At 39.0% G+C, this 22,124-nt stretch overlaps 1 protein-coding gene across 2 annotated transcripts in view; it reads right to left on the bottom strand.

Annotated features, from left to right (window-relative positions):
• The window catches only part of ZDHHC15 (zinc finger DHHC-type palmitoyltransferase 15), a 109,345-nt gene extending 87,535 nt beyond the window's left edge, over window positions 1–21,810 (bottom strand). The window contains exon 1 of one of the 2 annotated variants that reach the window (XM_043459546.1): window positions 21,342–21,810. In XM_043459546.1, coding sequence (XP_043315481.1) covers window positions 21,342–21,477 — 136 coding nt within the window. In that variant the 5' untranslated portion in view covers window positions 21,478–21,810. The remainder of the gene's footprint in view (window positions 1–21,341) is intronic. The other variant, XM_043459545.1, reaches the window with a different exon arrangement.
• Between the last annotated feature and the right edge of the window lie 314 nt (window positions 21,811–22,124).

Genomic DNA, 22,124 nt, shown 5'->3' with positions numbered 1-22,124 from the left:
CACTGGGAAGACCCAGAGGAATCGGGTGGAGAGGGAGGTGGGAGGGGGGATCGGGATGGGGAATACGTGTAAATCTATGGCTGATTCATATCAATGTATGACAAAAACCCACTGAAATGTTGTGAAGTAATTAGCCTCCAACTAATAAAAAAATTAAAAAAAAAAAAAAGAAGAGGTGGCAAGAATATATAGAAGAACTGTACAAAAAATATCTTCATGACCCAGATAATTACGATGGTGTGATCACTCACCTAGAGCCAGACATCCTGGAATGTGAATTTAAGTGGGCCTTAGAAAGCATCACTATAAACAAAGCTAGTGGAGGTGATGGAATTCCAGTTGAGCTATTTCAAATCCTGAAAGATGATGCTGTGAAAGTACTGCATTCAATATGCTAGCAAATTTGGAAAACTCAGCATTGGCCACAGGATTGGAAAAGGTCAGCTTTCATTCCAATCCCAAAGAAAGGCAATCCCAAAGAATGCTCAAACTACCGCGCAATAGCACTCATCTCACACGCTAGTAAAGTAATGCTCAAAATTCTCCAAGCCAGGCTTCAGCAGTACGTGAACCGAGAACTTCCAGATGTTCGAGATGGTTTTAGAAAAGGCAGAGGAACCAGAGATCAAATTGCCAACATCCGCTGGATCATTAAAACAGCAAGAGAGTTCCAGTAAAACATCTACTTCTGCTTTATTGACTATGCCAAAGCCTTTGACTGTGTGGATCACAAGAAACTGTGGAAAATTCTGAAAGTGATGGGCATACCAAACCACCTGACCTTCCTCTTGAGAAACCTTTATGCAGGTCAGGAAGCAACAGTTAGAACTGGCCATGAGACAACAGACTGGCTCCAAATAGGAAAAGGAGTACGTCAAGGCTGTGTATTGTCACCCTGCTTATTTACCTTATATGCATAGTACATCTTGAGAAACCCTGGGCTGGAGGAAGCACAAGCTGGAATGAAGATTGCCGGGAGAAATATCAATAACCTCAGATATGCAGATGACACCACCTTTATGGCAGAATGTGAAGAGGAACTAAAAAGCCTCTTGATGAAAGTGAAAGAGGAGAGTGAAAAAGTTGGCTTAAAGCTCAACATTCAGAAAACTAAGATCATGGCATCTGGTCCCATCACTTCATGGGAAATAGATGGGGAAACAGTGGAAACAGTGTCAGACTTTATTGTTGGGTGCTTCAAAATCACTGCAGATGGTGATTGCAGCCATGAAACTGAAAGACACTTCCTCCTTGGAAGGGAAGTTATGACCAACCTAGATAGCATATTAAAAAACAGAGACATTACTTTGCCAACAAAGGTCCATCTAGTCAAGTCTTTGGTTTTTCCAGTGGTCATGCATGGATGTGAGAGTTGGACTATAAAGAAAGCTGAGCACTGAAGAACTGATGTTTTTGAGTTGTGGTGTTGGGGAAGAGTCTTGAGAGTCCCTTGGACTGCAAGGAGATCCAACCAGTCCATCCTGAAGGAGATCAGGCCTGGATGTTCATTGGAAGGACTGATGCTGAGGCTGAAACTCCAATACTTTGGCCACCTCATGAGAAAAGCTGACTCATTGGAAAAGACCCTGATGCTGGGAAGGATTGGAGGCAGGAGGAGAAGACGACAGCAGAGGATGAGATGGTTGGATGGCATCACCAACTTGATGGGCATGAGTTTGAGTAAATTCCAGGAGTTGGTGATGGACAGGCAGGCCTGGTGTGCTCCGATTCATGGGGTCACAGAGTCGGACATGACTGAGCGACTGAACTGATCTGAAACTTTCCAAAATGAATCCTTTTTCATGAATCTCTTAGGTAAGTGTACACTTAGCTATGCCATAGTAAATTGTCATGCCTGATCATGGAGTGATGTGTGATTACACATATGTGTAATTACACATTTCCTCTGTGCCTTCAAATATCAGCTCATTACCAGCAAATAGCTCACTAAGGGGCTGGGGTTATCATCAAACAGCTCTTTTTGCTCTCCTCTTTTCTCTTACCTATTTCTGATTTTTTGCAACAAAGTATGGAGAAGAGGTATGGAAGGGTAGAGTATATGGAATAGCTTTTCATCATAGACAAGTAGTTCAAACCAAAGCATATCTTATGACTTCCTTTAAGTAGACACATTTTAGGATTCACAGAAGGGTATTGGTTGAATAAGCCTGATTTGGGACTTATGTGGATGGTTCTACAACAGTGCTGTCTATAAGAAAATAAATGTGAACCGTGTAATTTAAATGTTCTAGTAGGAACATTTTTTTTTAAGTAGGAACATTTTTAAAAGTTAAAAATATACCAAGTGAAGCTAACTTTAATGATATTTAATAATTTAATCTGATATATCAAAAAATAATTTCAACATGTTATCTACATAATTAATTAACTATATATTTTTCATACTTCTTTTTTAATTAAAATTTTGAAATCTGGTGCATATTTTAGGTTTTCCAGCATGTCTCAACTCAGATGCTACCTTTCACATGTTTAATAGTCACATGTGGCTAGTAGCTAGCAAATTAGACAGTGAAGCTCAAAAGGACTTTTGGAAAGAGTGGGGAGACTGAAAACATGAGTCCAGTAAGATTAGTGCTCAATTACAGCATGAAGTTCTCTTTTAATTAATGACTCATTGGGGAGGCAGTTTATAGTAGTAATGTTTAGCATGTAATTTGATATGTATTCATATCCTGGCTCTGTCACTTACTTGTTCTGTGATTATTTAATGTCTTTGTGCCTCAGTTTTTCCATCTGTAAAATGAGGATAAATTAATTTGTTATAAAGTTGCTATAGGAATTAAATTATAAAATATATGTAAAGTACTTGGGTGCCTAGTACATAATACGCACTTTATTATTACGTATTTATTATTTTTCTTAGAAAGTTGAACTGCTCTGTAAGATTATGTTTTACAATAGATTGGAACAAAACAAGTCCTTAAAAATTATTATATTGATCCCAAAGTTATATAGGATGGTTTTAAAAGAACATGAAAGTATTAGATGCTCAGTCGTGTCTGAATCTGCAACCCCATGGACTATAGCCCACCAGGCTCCACTGTCCATGGAATTCTCCAGGCAAGAGACCTACTGGAGTGGGTAGCCATTCTCTTACTCCAGGGGATCTTCCTGACCCAGGAATCGAAGCTGGGTCTCCTGCATTGCAGGCAGATTCTTTACCATCTGAGCCACCAGGGAATATAGGATGGTTTTAAAATAACATATTCAATGTCAAAATGAATTTATTTGATACTCACTTTTTCCAATAGATGTTTCAGACTTTAGGTTAGGAGAAAGAATAGAATTTGAAATGAAGAACCTAGATACATTTCTCATTACGTTCTGCTTGTTGAAAGCAAACTAATCATGCCAGTGTTCATTTACTCCTCTAAAAAAGTTACTCATACTAGCCATTCATTTACTTTTTGGCAACCATCCCCAAATCTAGATGATTTTAATACCCACCTAGGAAACTGATAAAAATATAGATTCTAGGGTCCCCTTTGTATAACACATCTCTGGGTGGAGGTGTAGGACTTTGTATTATAAAAACTCAGCAGGTGATTATCAGCCAGGTTTAAGAATCATTGGAATTATTTTGGATGTTTCATATGCTATTTTACTACTCAAGTGTGATGCATTTGACTATTTCATACATGGATAAATTATAAAACTATTTTAGATATGAGAATATCATGATTCATATAGGCTTGAATGGATAGCTTTTACTTGTACAGAAATTTGGTTCCAGATACTGTGCCTTCTGGTTTTTTGCCTTATCAGTTTTCATTTCTTTTGACTCTCTTTGAAGAATTTCTAGCTTCTCAGTAGAATTACTTCCCAGACCTTTTAATTTTAATCTCAAAATTGATACTGTTAACCACCAAAAATAGCAGAGTAGAAAATTCCAAGACTTTGTCATTCTCCAAAAGCCATCAATGAAGTGGCAAAAACTGTCAAAATCAACTTTTGCAGAACTCTGGAAACCGAAAGTTGGGACCCTGAAAAGAATCAAAATTTACAAACCTTTAACTAGATTGGACAAGAAAAAAGAAAGAAAGATTCAAATTATTAATATAATAAATGAAAGTGGAGATATTAATAGAGAACTTTCATAAGTGGAAAGGATTACAATAGAATACTGGGAAAATTTTATGTTAACAAATTAGATAACCTAGATGAAATGGATAAATTCCTAGAAACACAGAAACCACCAAAACTGACCAAAGAAGAAAGAGAAAATCTAAGCAGATTTTTAACAAGTAAAAGATCGAATCAATAATCAAAATCTCCCAACAAAAGAAAAAAAAAAGGAAGCAGGATAGAGTGTTTCCTACACAGGTGGTCTGTGCCACAGCCCTGCACAGCCCTGGCTGAGGATGCATGTCCGCTGGTATGCACAGGAGCTGAGTGCTATAACGTGAAGATTGGAGAGGAACCCCAGGGAGAGGACTGCTGTTGGCTGTGAGGAGACAGCCTGAGGGGACTAGAATGAGGAAATTCACAACTGAGAATGCTTGTGGAGGAAACATGAACTGTCATAGGCCCCTGCCTCCACTCGCAGGTGTTAGGAAAGGCCCCCACTGGGGCTGACCCTCCTGTGACTGCTACCAGATACAAGGAAAGCCCCTGCCAGGGCTTCAGGCAAACACTAGGAAAGGCTCCCATGGGGCTGGCCCACGTGCACTTGCTGCTGGGTACTAGCAAAGGTCCCTGTTGGGGTTGAATCTCCCGCACCCATTGCCACTGGCTTCACTCCAAGCATTGACACCAGTGGGGCTGGATTTCTTTTGACTGCTGACTCCTCTGTGCACCTGTTGCCACCAGGACTCCTGCGACCCCAGCATCTATGCCACCTCCATGCCTCGTCCTCACTGAGGCAGACCCAAATGTTCCAGGGCAGTCTTGGAAGCAGATCTCTGTGGGTGGCCCACATGCAGAGGTGGAGCTAAAACCACAGCTGAGACTTAGGGACTGTGCTGTTAAGAAAGAAAAGCTGAAATCTCTCCTCACAGCTATGCAAACTGTGAATTGATATCCCCATAACCAGCTTGGTAAAAATTCAATGCCTATAAAACATCTGAATGGATGAGTGCTCTCACAGCCAAGATGGACATATCTTTAGCAGCTGTAGACTTTATGAGCCCATCATACAGGGGTTGGGCCAGGCTAAAGTCTACGCTGCCTCAATAATACCCACAAAAGATCCAGATCCGTGATTACTGCAATCCTAGGACCTGACTTCACTGGATCTACTCTTGCGGCCTGCTGAAAGCAACATCTGAAAAACAAGGGCCAATTGCCAGCATGCTCATAGTTAAGGGGCAGGGGTGGAAAGAGCAGTACCAACATCAAGGTAATCTGAGAGCTTGCACAAAAGGTGAAAGGTGACACAACAGAGTACACTCACAGGTGAACAGATCAAGAAGAGGAATACTCAGTAGCTTCTGTCCCAGGAGGACTGCTCTAACCCCACCTACCTCTCATCACAGATTTGAAACACAGCTAAGAAACAGATAACAGGTCAAGGGGCCTCTACTCCAACAACTAGCAAACAGACCCTACCTCTGACAGGGTAGTGACAATCACAGAGCAAAGGGGAGGCCCTATTCAATATCTAGGGCAGGCTCTGGTCACCAAAACACCAATAAACCTCCTATTATGGGCCTGGCTTTAGTAGCTGTGGACTCTGTGGGCACATTCATGTGGAGGTAGGACAAGAACAGAGTTTGAGCTGCCTACACAGCTCCCACAGCAGTTCTAGGTACATGATTACTGCATTACTGGGACCTAACCTCAGTGGACCTATGTCAATGGCTGGGTGATAACAATGCCTGAGAGTAACCAGATTCAATTATTGGCATATCCACAGTTAAGGCTGGACCAAGAGCAGTTTCAACAAGAGTATACTTTGTGAGTCCACACAACAGGTGAAAGGGGACACAGTGGAGCATAATCACAGGCGAACAGCTCCAGTGGAGGAAAACTCAGTGGCTACTCTCCCAGTGGAAGTGCTCCAATCCTGCCTACCTCACACCACAGATAAAAAATTATAGCTAATAAATAGATCTGGGGGCCTCTAATCCAACAACCAAGAAACAGACCCCACCCCTGACAAGGCAGCCATAACTAGAGCAAAGGGGAGGCCCCACCAATATCTAGGGCAAGCTCTGATGAACACAACACCAATCAAGCCCACTATAAAGGGGATAATGGCACAAGCCTCTGAACCAATCTCACCAACCAGAAGTAATAGGCAATCATGTAGCCAATGGAAAGGACATCACAAACAGAATAAATTTGATGAAATGAGATGACAAAGAAATATGACACAGATGAAGAAGCAAAATAAAAACCTACAAGAACAACTAAATGAAGAGGAGATAAGCAGTCTATCTGGAAAAGAATTCAGAGTAACGATAGTAAAGATGATCCAAGATCTTGGAAACATAATGAAGGCATTGATCGAGAAGATACAAGAAAAGCATAAAAAAGACCTAGAAGAACTAAAGAACAAGCAAACAGAGATGAACGATAGAATAACTCAAATAAAAAATATACTAGAAGGAATCAAAAGCAGAATAACTGAGGCAGAAGAATGGAACTGAGACCTGGAAGATAAAATGGTGGAAATCTCTGCTGCAGAACAGAATAAAGTAAAAAGAATGAAAAAAAATGAGAAGAGTGTCAGAGACCTCTGGAAAAACAAATAGTAATGTTGAGTGGCACTTTAGGAGTTGCAGAAGAAGAAGAAAAAGGGAAAGGGCCTGAGAAAATATTTTTAAGAGATCATAGTCAAAAACATCCTTAACGTGGGAAAAGAAATAGTCACCCAAGTTCAGGAAGCACAGAGTCCCATATAGGATAAACTCAAGGAGAAACGTGCAAAGACACATACTAATCAAACTAACAAAACTTAAATACAAAGAAAAAAATATTAAAAGCATTAAGGGAAAAGCAACAAAGAACATACAAGGGAAACCTTGTAAGGTTATCATCAGCTGATTTTTCAGCAGAAATTCTGCAGGCCAGAAGGGATTGGCAGGATACATTTAAAGTAATGAATGGGAAAAACCTACAACCAAGAATACTCTACCCAGCAAGGCTCTTATTCAGATTTGATGGAAAAATCAAAAGATTTACAGACAAGCAAAAGCTAAGAGAATTCAGGACCCACAAACCAGATTTAGAACACTTGCTACTGGAACTTCTCTAAGCAAAAACACAAGAGAAAAGAATAAAAGAGGAAGGGAAGAAGAAAGACCTACAAAAACAAACCCAAAACAGTTAAGAAAATGGCAATAGGAACATACATATCAATAATTTCATCAAATGTAGATGGATTAAATACTCCAACCAAAAGACACTGACTGGCTGAAGGAATATAGAAACAAGATATATATATGCTGTCTACAAGAGAATCACTTCAGACCTAGGGACACATACAGACTGAAAGTGAGGGGATGGAAAAATATATTCCAAGCTAATGGAAATCAAAAGAAAGCTGGAATAGCAATACTCATATCATACAAAATTTGACTTTAAAACAAAGACTGTTATAAGAGACAAGGAAGGACACTACACAATGATCAAGGAATCAATCCAAGAAGAAGACATAACAATTGTAAATATATATGCACCCAATGTATGAGCACCTCAATATGTAGGGCAAATGCTAACAGCCATAAAAGGGGAAATTGACAGTAACACAACAATAGCAGGGGATGTTAATATCCCACTTACACCAAAAGACAGATCATTCAGACTGAAAATTAATAAGGAAACACAAGCATTAAATGAAATACTAGAATAGTAGACTTAACTGACATTTATAGGACATTCCATCTGAAAGCAGCAGAATGTACTTTCTTCTCAAGTGCATATGGAACATTCTCCAGGAAAGATCATATCTTGGTCCCAAGTCAAACCTCAGTAAATTTAAGAAAACTGAAATCACATTAAGCATCTTTTCTAACCGCAATGACCCAATATGACATTAGAAATCAATTTCAGGGAAAAAATTGTAAAAAACATAAAGACATGGAGGTTAAACAATATGCTACTAAATAACCACTGAAGAAATGAAGAAATCATTTTTCAGAAGATCAGAAGATCTTCAGAAGATCACTGAAGAAATCAAAGAGAAAAGTCAAAAATACTAGAAACAAATGACAACCAAAACATGATGACCCAAAACGTGTGGGATGCAGCAAAAAACAGTCCTAAGAGGGAGTTTATAGCAATACAATTCCACCTTACAAAACAAGAAAAAATCAAATAAACAACCTGACCCTACACCTAAGGCAACTAGAGAAAGAAGAACAAACAAAAACCAAAGTTAGTAGAAGGAAAGAAATTATGACTATCAGAGCAAAACCGAATGAAATACAAATGAAAACTAACAATAGGAAACATCAATAAACTAAAAGCTGGTTCTTTGAGAAGATATACAAAATATAGCAGGAGAAAAGGGAGAGGGCTCAGATCAATAAAATTAAAAAGGAAAAAGGAGAAGTTACAATAGACAACACGGAAATACAAAGGGTCATAAGAGACTACTATGAGCAACTATATGCCAATAAAATGGACAGCCTGGAAGAAATGGACAAATTCTGAGAAAAGTATAAACTTCCAGGACTGAACCAGGAAGAAATACAAAATATGAACAGACCAATCACAAATAATGAAATTGAAATGAGATTAAAAACCTTCCAAGAAACAAAAGTCCAGGACCAGATGGCTTCAAAGGCAAATTCTATCAAGCATTTAGAGAAGAACTAACACCCATTCTTCTCAAACTTTTCCCAAAAATTTCAGACAAAGGAACACTCCAAAGCTCATGCTATGAAGCCAACCATTGCCTTGATACCAAAACCAGACAAAGATACCATAAAAAAGAAAATTATAGGCAAATATCACTGATTAACATAGTTGCAAAAATCCTCAACAAAATACTAGAAAACAGAATCCAACAAAACATTAAAAAAATCATACACCATGATCAAGTGGTATTTATCCCAGGGATGCAAGAATTCTTCAATATAGACAAATCAGTCAATGTTATACACTATATTAACAAACTGAAAAATAAAAACCATATGATCATCACAATAGATGTAAAAAAACTTTTGACAAAATTCAACAACCATTTATAATAAAAACTCTCCAGAAACTGTGCAGAGAGAAAACCTATCTCAACAAAATAAAGCCTATACATAACAAACCCACAGCAAACATCATTCTCAATGGTGAAAAACTGAAAGCATTTCCTCTAAGATCAGGAACAAGACAAAGATGTCCACTCTTAACACTTGTATTCAACATATTTTTGGAAGCCTAGCCATGGCAATAAGAGAACAGAAAAAGAGGAATCCAAAATGAAAAAGAAGTAAAACTGTCACTGCCGATGACATGATACTATACACACAAAATTCTAAAGAGTCCACCGGAAAACTACTAGAGTTTATCAATGAGTTTGGTAAACTTGCAGGATACAAAATACACAGAAATCTCTTGCATTCCCATACACTAACAACAAAAGATTAGAAAGAGAAATTAAGGAAAAAATCCCATTTACCATCACAATGAGCAAAATAAAATACCTAGGAATAAACCTACCTAAGGAGGAAAAAGACCTGTACCCATAAAACTGTAAGATAGTGATGAAAGAAATAAAAGATGACACAAACAGGTGAAGAGCTATACCATGTTCTTGGATTGGAAGAATCAATGTGAAAAAGACTGCACTACCCAAGGCAATCTACAGATTCAATGCAATCCATATCAAATTACAATGGCATTCTTCACAGAATTACAACAAAAAGATTTACAATTTGTATCGAAACACAAAAGATCCTGAGTAGCGAAAGCAATCCTTAGAAAGAAAAACAGTTGGAGGAATCAAGCTCCCTGACTTCAGACTACACTACAAAGCTATAGTCATCAAGACAATATGGTACTGGCACAAAAACAGAAACATAGATCAATGGAGCAGGATAGAACTCCCAGAGAGAAACCCAAGCATGGATGGTAACCTAATGTATGACAAAGGAGGTAAGAATATTCAATCAAGAAAGCCAGTCCTTTCACTAAGTGGTGCTGGGAAAACTAGACAGCTAAATGTAAAAGAATGAAAGCATAACGCTCCTTAAAACCATACACAAAAATAAAATCAAAATGCATTAAAGACTTAAATGTAAGGGTGGATTCTATAAAATCTCTTAAAGCAAAACAGGCAGACTTTAATTGCAGCAAGATCTTTTTTGGCCAACTCCTCGAGTAATGAAAATAAAGACAAAAATAAACAAATGAGAGTTAATTAAAGTTAAAAGCTATTGCATAGTAAAGGAAATCATAATCAAGACAAAAAGGCAACCCTCAGAATGTAAGAAAATATTTGCAAATGAAGCAACCAACAAGGGCTTAATCTCTAAAATATAGAAAGAGCTCATGTAGTCCAATATCAAAATACCAAGTCAGTCAGTCAGTTCAGTCACTCAGTCCTGTCTGACTCTTTGTGACCCCATGAACCACAGCATGCCAGGCCTCCCTGTCCATCACCAATCCCCAGAGTTCACTCAAACCTATGTCCATTGAGTTGGTGATGCCATCCAACCATCTCATCCTCTGTCATGCCCTTCTCCTTCTGCCCTCAATCTTTCCCAGCATCAAGGTCTTTTCCAATGAGTCAGCTCTTCGCATCAGGTGGCCAAAGTATTGGAGTTTCAGCTTCAACATCAGTCCATCCAATGAACACCCAGGACTGATCTCCTTTAAGATGGACTGGTTGGATCTCCTTGCAGTCCAAGGGACTCTCAAGAGTCTTCTCCAACACCACAGTTCAAAAGCATCAAGTCTTCAGTGCTCAGCTTTCTTTATAGTCCAACTCTCACATCCATACATGACTACTGGAAAAAAACCATAACCTTGACAAGACTGACCTTTGTTGACAAAGTAATGTCTCTGATTTGCAGGCAAATTTGGCCTTGGAGTACAGAATGAAGAAGGGCAAAGGCTAATAGAGTTCTGCCAAGAGAACGCACTGGTCATAGCAAACACCCTCTTCCAACAACACAAGAGAAGACACATGGACATCATCAGGTGGTTGACACCAAAATCAGACTGATTATATTCACTGCAGCCAAAGATGGGAAAGCTCTATACAGTCAGCAAAAACAAGACCGGGAGCAGACTGTGGCTCAGATCATGAACTCCTCATTGCCAAATTCAAACTAAAATTGAACAAAGTGGAGAAAACCATTAGACCATTCAGGTATGATCTAAATCAATCCCTTATGACTATACAGTGGAAGTGAGAAATAGATTTAATGGACTAGATCTGATAGACAGAGTCCCTGATGAACTATGGATGGAGGTTTGTGACATTGTACAGGAAAAAGGAATCAAGATCATCCCTAAGAAAAAGAAATGCAAAAAAGCAAAATGGCTGTCTGAGGAGGCCTTATAGATAGCTGTGAAAAGAAGAGAAGTGAAAAGAGAAGGAGAAAAGGAAAGATACACTCAATTCAGTGCAGAGTTCCAAAGAATAGCAAGGAGAGATAAGAAAGCCTTCCTCAGTGATCAATGCAAAGAAATAGAGGAAAACAACAGAATGGGAAAGACTAGAGATCTCGTCAAGAAAATTAGAGATACCAAGGGAACATTTCATGCAAAGATGGGCTTGATAAAGGACAAAAATGGTATGGACTCAACAGAAGCAGAAGATATTAAGAAGTGGTGGAAAGAATATATAGAAGAACTGTACAAAAAAGATCTTCATGACCCAGATAATCATGATGGTGTGATCACTCACCTAGAGCCAGACATCCTGGAATGTGAATTTAAGTGGGCCTTAGGAAGCATCACTACAAACAAAGCTAGTGGAGGTGATGGAATTACAGTTGAGCTATTTCAAATCTTGAAAGATGATGTTGTGAAAGTGCTGCACTCAGTATGTCAGCAAATTTGGAAAACCCAGCAGTGGCCACAGGACTGGAAAAGGTCAGTTTTCATTCCAATCTCAAAGAAAGGCAATGCCGAAGAATTCTCAAACTACCACACAATTGCACTTTATGCAAGTAAACTAATGCTTAAAATTCTCCAAGCCAGGCTTCAGCAATATGTGAACTGTGAACTTCCAGATGTTCGAGATGGTTTTAGAAAAGGCAGAGGAACCAGAGATCAAATTGCCAACATCCTCTGGATCATCGAAAAAGCAAGAGAGTTCCAGAAAAACATCTATTTCTGCTTTATTGACTATGCCAAAGATTTTGACTGTGTGGATCACAATAAACTGTGGAAAATTCTGAAAGAAATGGGCATACAAGACCACCTGACCTGCCTCTTGAGAAACCTGTATGCAGGTCAGAAAGCAACAGTTAGAACTGGCCATTGAACAACAGACTGGTTCCAAATAGGAAAATGAGTATGTCAAGGCTGTATATTGTCACCCTGCTTATTTAACTTATATGCAGGGTACATCATGAGAAACGCTGGACTGGAGGAAGCACAAGCTGGAATGAAGATTGCCAGGAAAAATAACAATAACCTCAGATATGCAGATGACACCACCCTTATGGCAGAAAGTGAAGAGGAACTAAAGAGCCTCTTGATGAAAGTGAAAGAGGAGAGTGAAAAAGTTGGCTTAAAGCTCAACATTCAGAAAATTAATATCATGGACTCTGGTCCCATCATTTCATGACAAATAGATGGGCAAATAGTGGAAACAGTGGCTGACTTTATTTTTCTTGGCTCCAAAATCACTGCAGATGATGAGTGCAGCCATGAAATTAAAAGACACTTACTCTTTGGAAGGAACGTTATGACCAACCTAGACAGCATATTGAAAAGCAGAGCCATTATTTTGTCAAGAAAATACCAAACAACCCAATAAAAATGGGCAGAAGACCTAAACAGACATTTTGACATACAGATGGTCAAGAGGCACATGAAAAGATGGTCAACATCACTATTAGAGAAATGCAAATTAAAACTACAATGAAAGACACAGAAATACAGAACAGACTTTTGAACTTTGTGGGAGAATGTGAGGGTGGGATATTTCAAAAGAACAGCATGTATACTATCTATGGTGAAACAGATCACCAGCCCAGGTGGGATGCATGAGACAAGTGCTCCGGCCTGGTGCACTGGGAAGACCCAGAGGAATCGGGTGGAGAGGGAGGTGGGAGGGGGATCGGGATTGGGAATACATGTAAAATCCATGGCTGATTCATATCAATTGTATGACAAAACCCACTGAAATGTTGTGAAATTACCTTCCAACTAATAAAAAATTAAAAAAAAAAAACAAAAAACTACAATGAAGTATCACCTCACACAGGTAAGGATGGCCATCATCAAAAAGTCTACAAACAGTAAATGCTGGAGATGATGTGGAGAAAGGGGAACCCTCCCATTTTGTTGGTGTGAATGTAAATTGGTATAGCCACTATGGAGAACAGTCTTGGAGGTTCCTCAAAAAACTAAAAATATAACTATCATATGACTTGGTAATCTCACTCCTGGGCATATACCAGAAGAAAACCAGAATTCAAAATGATACATGCATCCTAATATTCATTACAGCACTGTTTACAATAGCCAGGTTATGAAAGCAATCTACATGTCCATCAACAGATGAATGGATAAAGAAGATATGGTACATATGTATAAAGGAATATTACTCAGCTATAAAAAAAATCGTGTCATTTCGAGAGATGTAGATGGACCTAGAGACTGTCATACAGAGTCAACTAAGTCAGAAAGAGAAAAAATATATATTAGTGCTTATATATGGAATCTAGAAAAATGGCACAGATGAACTTGTTTGCAAAGCAAAAACAGAAACACAGATATAGAGAACAACCTTATAGATACAAAGAGAGAAAGAGCAGATCGGATGAACTGGGAGATTGGGATTGACATATATACACTACTATGTATAAAATAGGTAGTTAATGAGGATCTAATATACAGCACAGGGAACTCTACTCAGTGCTCTGTAATGACTAAATTGATAAGGAAATCTAAAGAGGGGATATGTGTGTGTGTGTGTGTGTGTGTGTGTATAACTGATTCACTTTGCTGTACAGCAAAAAGTAACACAACACTGCAAAGCAACTATACTCCAATGAAAATTTTAAAAAAGATTTTAAAAATACATACACCAGCAGTAAACAATCAGGGAAGCAATTTAAGAAAGTTATTTCATTTATAAAAGCATCAAAAAGAAAAAAAAATACTTAGGAATAAATATAACCAAGAAAGCTCAGGACTTACACAGTGAAAATTTCAAAATATTGCTGAAAGTAACTGAAGGCCTCAATAAATGAAACGATATCCCACATGATGGATCAGAAAATTTGATTTTAAGATGGCACTCTTCTCAAAACAATATACAGATTCAGTATGATCATTATCAAAATTCCAATGGCCATTTTGCAGTGGTGGAAAAGTTGATACTACAACTCACATGGAATTCCAAGAGACCCTAACCAAAACAGTCTTAGAAAAATAAAGATAAAGAACATTACAGCATACTAACACATATATATGGAATTTAGAAAGATGGTAACGATAACCCTATATGCAAAACAGAAAAAGAGACACAGAAATACAGAACAGACTTTTGAACTCTGTGGGAGAAGGTGAGGGTGGGATGTTTCAAAAGAACAGCATGTATACTATCTATGGGTGAAAAGATCCACCAGGCTGGGTATGCAGAGAGAAGTAGTTGCCGGCGGGTGGTTCTGGGAAGACCCAGAGGATCGGGTAGAAGGAGGGCTGGGGGGGGAATCGGGATGGGGAATACGTGTAAATCTATGGCTGATTCATATCAATGTATGACAAAACCCACTGAAATGTTGTGAAGTAATTAGCCTCCAACTAATAAAAAAATTAAAAAAAAAAAAGTACAATAGAAAGATTAAAAAAAAAAGAAAAATAAATTTCTTAGAAAGTTACACTTTTCTAAGAATTTGCCCATTTCTTCCAAGTTGTTCATTTTATTGGCATATAATTGCTGATAGTAGTCTTTATGATCCTTTGTATTTCAGTGTTGTCTGTTGTGATCTCTCCATTTTCATTTCTAATTTTGTTGATTTGATTCTTCTCCCTTTGTTTCTTGATGAGTCTGGCTAATGGTTTGTCAATTTTATTTATCTTCTCAAAGAACCAGCTTTTAGCTTTGTTGATTTTTGCTATGGTCTCTTTTGTTGGTTTTAGCATTTATTTCTGCCCTAATTTTTAAGATTTCTTTCCTTCTACTAACCCAGGGGTTCTTCATTTCTTCCTTTTCTAGTTGCTTTAGGTGTAGAGTTAGGTTATTTATTTGACTTTTTTCTTGTTTCTTGAGGTAAGCCTCTATTGCTATGAACCTTCCCCTTCACACTGCTTTTACAATTGTCCCATAGGTTTTGGGTTGTTGTGTTTTCATTTTCATTCATTTCTATGCATATTTTGATTTATTTTTTTATTTCTTCTGTGATTTGTTGGTTATTCAGAAGTGTATTGTTCAGGACACCTTATCTTTGACAAAAGAGGCAAGAATATACAATGGAGAAAAGACAATCTCTTTAACAAGTGGTGCTGGGAAAACTGGTCAACCACTTGTAAAAGAATGAAACTAGAACACTTTCTAACACCATACACAAAATAAACTCAAAATGGATTAAAGATCAAAACATAAGACCAGAAACTATAGAACTCGTAGAAGAAAACATAGGCAAAACTCTGACATAAATCACAGCAGGATCCTCTATGACCCACCTCCCAGAGTAATGGAAATAAAAGCAAAAATAAACAAATGGGACCTAATTAAATTTAAAAGCTTTTGCACAATGAAGGAAACTATAAGCAAGGTGAAAGGACAGCCTCCAGAATGGGAGAAACTAATAGCAAACGAAGCAACTGACAGAGAATTATTCTCAAAAATATACAAGCAACTCCTATAGCTCAATTCCAGAAAAATAAACGACCCAATCAAAAAATGGGCCAAAGAACTAAATAGACATTTCTCCAAAGAAGACATACAGATGGCTAACAAACACATGAAAAGATGCTCAACATCACTCATTATCAGAGAAATGCAAGTCAAAACCACAATGTGCCAGAAAGAAAAACACCAGTACAGTATACTAATGCATATATATGGAATTTAGAAAGATGATAATGATAACCCTGTATGTGACACAGCAAAAGAGACACAGATATATAGAACAGTCTTTTGGACTCTGTGAGAGAAGGCGAGTGTGGGATGATTTGAGAAAATAGCACTGAAACATGTATATTATCATATGTGAAACATATCGCCAGTCCATGTTCGATGGATGAGACAAGGTGCACTGGGCTGGTGCACTGTGATGACCCAGAGGGATGGGATGGGGAGGGAGGTGGGAGGGAGGTTCAGGATGGGGAACACATGTACACCCATGGCTGATTCATGTCAATGTATGGCAGAATCACTACAATACTGTAAAGTAATGTAAAGTAATTAGCCTCCAATTAAAAGAAATACATTTTAAAAAAATAAAACGCAAAAAAAAAAGAAAAAAATAAATTTGGAGGACTCACACTCTTGACATCAAAATTTAAAACAAAGATATGGTCATCAAAGCAAGTGTGGTACTGGCAGAAGAACAGACAAACAAATCAGTGGGGCAGAATTAAGAGTACAGAAATAAATTCATACCTCTATGGTTAATTGGTTTTTGACAATCATGTCAAGGCTATTCTATGGCATAAGAATAGTCTCTTCTATAAATGATGTTGGGAAAACTTCATAGCCACATGCAAAAGAATGAATCTGTATTCCTCCCTCAATCCATGTATAAAAATTCACTCAAAATGGGCCAAAGATCTAATCATATTTAATAAAAAGTAAAAACTATAAAAATCTTTTATAAGAAAATACAGGGCTAAATCTTTATGGCCTTGCATTTATCAATGGATGCTTAGATATGATACCAAAGAGCAGGCAACAAGTAAAAATATAGGTAAGTTGAACTTTATCAAAATTAAAGATTTTATGCATCAAATGACAGGCTTCCCAGGTAGCTCAGTGGTAAAGAGTCCACCTCCCAATGTAGGAGATGCTGAAGACGCGGGTTTGATCCCTGGGTCGGGAAGATCCCCTGGAGGAGGAAATGGCAACCCACCCCAGTATTCTTGCTGGGACAATGCCATGGACAGAGGAGCCTGGTGGGCTACAGTCCATGAGGTCGCAGAGTCAGATACAACTGAGCAACCAAGCAGATATCAAATTATACTATCAAAGAAGTGAAAAGATAACACACAGAATGGGAGAAAGTATCTGCAAATCATTTATCTGATAAGGGTTGAATATTCAAAATACATAAGGAAATCTTACAATTCAAAAACAAAAAGATAAATAACCCAGTTAAAAATGTGCAAAGAACTTAAATAGATATTTCTTTAAAGAAGATATACAAATGGCCAACAAATGTATGAAAAGATAATCTATTTCACTAGTAATCAGGGATATGTGAATCAAAATCACAATAAGATACTACTTCATAGCTACTCTGATGGCTATAATTTAAAAAGGTAAATAAGTTTTGGTGAGGATGTGGAATGTTACTCAGCCATAAATAAGAATGGATTTGAGTCAGTCCTAGTGAGGTGGATGAAACTAGAGCCTGTTATACAGAGTGAAGTCAGAAAGAGAAAAATAAGTATCATATATTAAAGCATATATATGCAATCTAGAAAAATGGTATTGATGAACCTACTTGCAGGGAAGGAACGGAGACACAGACATAGAGAATGAACTTGTGGACACAGTGGGAGAAGGAGAGAGTGGGAAGAACGGAGAAAGTAGCACTGATATACACACACTATAATGTGTAAAATAGACAGCAAGTAGGAAGTTTCTACATAACACAGGGAGCCCAGCCTGGTGCTCTGTAGTAATCTAGACGGGTAGGATGGGGTAAGGAAGGGAGACTCAAGAGGGAGATGATATATGTATAATTATGGATGATTTGCATTTTTGTACAGCATCACAACCTTATAAAGCAATTTTCCTCCAATTAAAAATTAAATAAAAAAAAATAAAAGACTTATTAAAAGGGGTAGGGGAGATGACAGGATGGATTGGTGGAGCCAGAATTGGAAATAAAAGCTATCTTACCCTCCTAGTTTTTAAATAATGGTATCTGATGCAAAATGTTAAGAAAACACTGTGCAGGCCAAATGAAACACATCTGTAGGCTACATGTGGCCTATGAGTCACAAGTTTAGACCTCTGTATTGGTTGAAAGTAGATGGAGTTAAGTAAGATACTGTGGAGGTTAAAGTATGGACTGAGGAGCTATACTACCTGGGTTGCCATCCAAGCTTGGACATTTACTAGCTCCATGACCTTAGACAAGTTTCACAATGTGTCTGTGCCTCAATTTTCTTATCTTCAAAATGGTTATAATGATAATGTGTGCCTCATAAGGTTGTTATAAGGATTAAGTTTGTGTGTCTGTGTATGTTTGTGTGCATGTAGTCACTTAAAACAGTGCCTAGAATGTAGTAAATGCCCTGCAAATATGTTAAATAAACAAAATAAATAAGCTTCTTTTCAGCTTTTAATATTATATAACTTAATAAGAACTTGTAGAAAGCTAATTATTTACATTAATTTGGTCTTTACATCATTTTGCACATCTGCACAATGGGGATAATAATGATATCTGTTTTGTATGGTTAGTGTTAGTATTAAATAAGTTAATATATTAAAATGTTCATATATCTACAGTACTTAGAACATTGCCTGGCACAGATCAAGCACTATATAAGTGTTAGCCATTATTAATTTTTAAAATAATTGCTTGGCAAAACTCATGTAGGTCAGTACTGAAAAACTCCAAAATATGTCTGATATATTTACAATATGGCATTGATCCTAGGAGCAACAATAACAGAGCTGAACTTTTAACCCTTCAATCAATCATTCAAAAGAGCAAAGTGGTGAGCTCTGGGAATAGAAAAACTTCCCAGTCATTGTACATCCCCATGCAACTGCATATCAGAATGTGATAAAAAAGAAATACAGCCTAAATTTGTATCTATGAAGGCAACTAATTGAATTTGTAATAACCTTTCGGTATTTTCCTTAGTAAATCTAAGAAATGGACCTGGAAAATTCAAATTCTGATGCACAGAATCTATAAGAAAGTTCTGTATTAGAAAAGATGGCTATCTTCTGTCTCCCTAGTTAATCCCAGTCCACCTGGAGTAGACTATTGCTTTGTCAAATACGTAAGAAACAGAAATTATAAGTGGAGTCAGGTCCTAGGGTTAGAAAAAGCAGGACCTCAACCATAATTTTTAAGAGGAAGAGAATCTGATATAAAGAAATATAGGAGTCTTGGAAGGATTTGAAAGTGAGGGGATGTCCAAAGAGACAAATAGGAGTCCTAATGTGAGGGGACTGGAAATATACTGGGACCTCACATTGAATGAATAGGGAACATTATAGGACACAATTTTAAGAATGTTAGAAGTGGGATTCTATACTGAAGTGACAAGATTAGTGGAACTTCCTTTGAGAAGAGATGGGGATTCTTCAATATGAGAGGCAACGGGAGATCTCACTATGAGAAAAGCAGAGGTTCTTTTGTGAGGAGACAGGATATACTATGGAGACTCCATTGTGAATTGATAACACTATAGGGGACTGGGGGTAATCTAAGTGGGATAGAATCTTGGGATTTGCATGTGTAAATACTGTGAAATTCTGAGTTTGAGAGCATGAGATATACTGTGGGAACCATTTTATAGATTGGAGGGGCTGAAATGCTCCCTGGTATTATAGGACTGGGTACAAGAGGAGACCCTAGATTTATAAAAGTATGGTCTAATGAGAGGGGACAAGAAATGAGCCTCCAATTGTAAGGAGAGGAAATATTAGAAACCCCTGAAGGAAAGTATGGTGTTTCCCTAGTTTGAGAAGACAAGGGACAAGTGAAATCCTAGAGGGAAGTAAGTGAAAATAATAAGAAACCCTAGAGGAAGAGGATGACAAAATGTGGAGCTAACAGTGGAAGAGGACTGCAGGAGGTGGGGAGTATATTTCAGAAAAGATAGCAAGGGGAGATCATCATTAGAAAACTAATGGCCTTTGGAAGGTGTATAGGGGGTATTGTGGGAACCCTTGAAAGTGAAAATGTTAGTTGCTCAGTTGTGTCTGACTTTTTGCAACCCCATGGACTGTAGCCCACCAGGCTCCTCTGTACATAGGATCCTCCAGGCAAATATACTGGAGTGAGTAGCTATTCCCTTCTCTAGGGGATCTTTCCCACCCAGGGATCGAACCCTAGTCTCCTGCATTGCAGGCATATTCTTTACCATCTGAGTCACCAGGGAAGCCCTTGTGGGAGGGTAAACAGGATACCCTAGTGTGAGAAGACAGTGGACAAAGCAGTACCATAATGTGATAAAAAAAAAAAAAAGCAGGGTGACTAGTATGAGGTGTCAGAAATTTATGTGGGGCCACGAATGGGAAGGAGTGAATGCATCTCAAAGCAGGCAGGCAGGAGACTAAGTGGGGCTCCAGTGTGACAAAATCAGGGCTCCCTGTATGAGCAGACAGGATGGGATGTATTGTAGGATTCCCATTCCATTAGAGAAGATGAGAAAATGGGGAATGGAAGGGAAACTAACTGAACTTTTAGTTTAGTCCCACAGGGAAAGAGGAATGGAAGGCACATTACTTTGTGAAAAGGGGAGACTACAGTGGGATAGAACAAGGTGTACCGTGGGGTCCCAAGTGGCAGAAAATGCACTTCAGCTGGCTTGAGAGGATCACTGGAAAAGGAGGAATCCCAGTGTTAGATAAGGGAGAGCTAGCAAGAGAGTACAGGAAATATTTAGGGGTTCTAGTAGGAAGAAATTGGAAAATGTGGGGCTTTTAGTTGGGTGAATTGGCGGGATTCATGGTGTAAGTGGCCAGTTTAAGTATACAGGGTACGTTGTTTACTCAACTCGGTAGGATGACAGCCCCCAGAACCAGAGCACAAGGCACAAGTGGTTGTCCTGTTTGAGAAAAGGGGATCCCAGTGGGGGAAAGAAAAGGAAATTCTTGTGGGTAGGGCCAGGAAGTAATGTAAGAAACCTGGCTAGGAGACAATAGCGACATGGTGGGACACTCGTGGGAGGGTGCAAGAAATACTATGGGAAGCCATAGGTTGGAGATCAAGAGATCTCCAGGGAGCTTAAGGAAAACCGCAGTGTGAGGGCTAAGAACACAGGGGACACCAGTGTGAAGGGTAGGGCAGACGGTTATGCTGGAGCATAATTTCCCCACCTTAGGTGCCAGCTCGACTTACCCAGGCAGAGTTCAAAGACGTAGGCATAGTAGGACCAGAGCACGACGAGGACGATAACGAGCACTGGCACCCAGGAAAGTACACGGCGGCAGCACCGTAGCCCCCCGGACAGAGCCATCTTCCAGCCCCGCCGCATCTTAGGCTCGAAGATCGACCGAGCAGGCCTGCTGGCGCTGGGTCGGAATTGCTGGGCAGCGGCTGAGAGGCGGGAAGACGCGCTGTGCGGCGCTCCACTGCCTAGCCTGGCGGGAACAGTCTCCCCTAGTCGATACCACCTGTGGGGCTGCAGGCCAGAGTGCACCACACACAATAGGCATGAGTCACGGCGAGGAGGAACAGGCGGTGTTGGAGCGGAAGATGATCCGTCAGGCTGGCGAGGCTGGGCACGCTCAGAGGGAGTGGAGAGTGCAGTCCCTCCTCTTTCCTCCTCTCCCACCCCTTGCCACAGCACTTGATGCAGGGCTAGACCTCTGCAAAACTCTTAAGCAGAAGAAATTTAGGTCCGCCCATCTGCTCTTACTGCACTGCGTCCCCCTCATCTCCGCTCTGATCTCTTTCTGTTTCTTTGTCTCCTCCCTCCCAACGCCACACACACACACACACACACACAATTGTCTGACACACACGAGCACAAAGACACGCAGTGGTAAAGATACGAACGGTAGCATCTAATGACTTAAAGATCATCCAGCCCCATACTCCCACTGCTGCTTGAACAATATGCTTAACACGTAGCGCCGCAGTTGCTGCTTGGGTAAGTCCATTGACAGGAAGCTCCCTCCT

The sequence above is a fragment of the Cervus canadensis genome, chromosome X (assembly GCF_019320065.1).
Source record: "Cervus canadensis isolate Bull #8, Minnesota chromosome X, ASM1932006v1, whole genome shotgun sequence".
Taxonomy (NCBI): Eukaryota; Metazoa; Chordata; class Mammalia; order Artiodactyla; family Cervidae; genus Cervus; species Cervus canadensis.
This window is presented reverse-complemented; position numbering and strand designations above follow the sequence as displayed.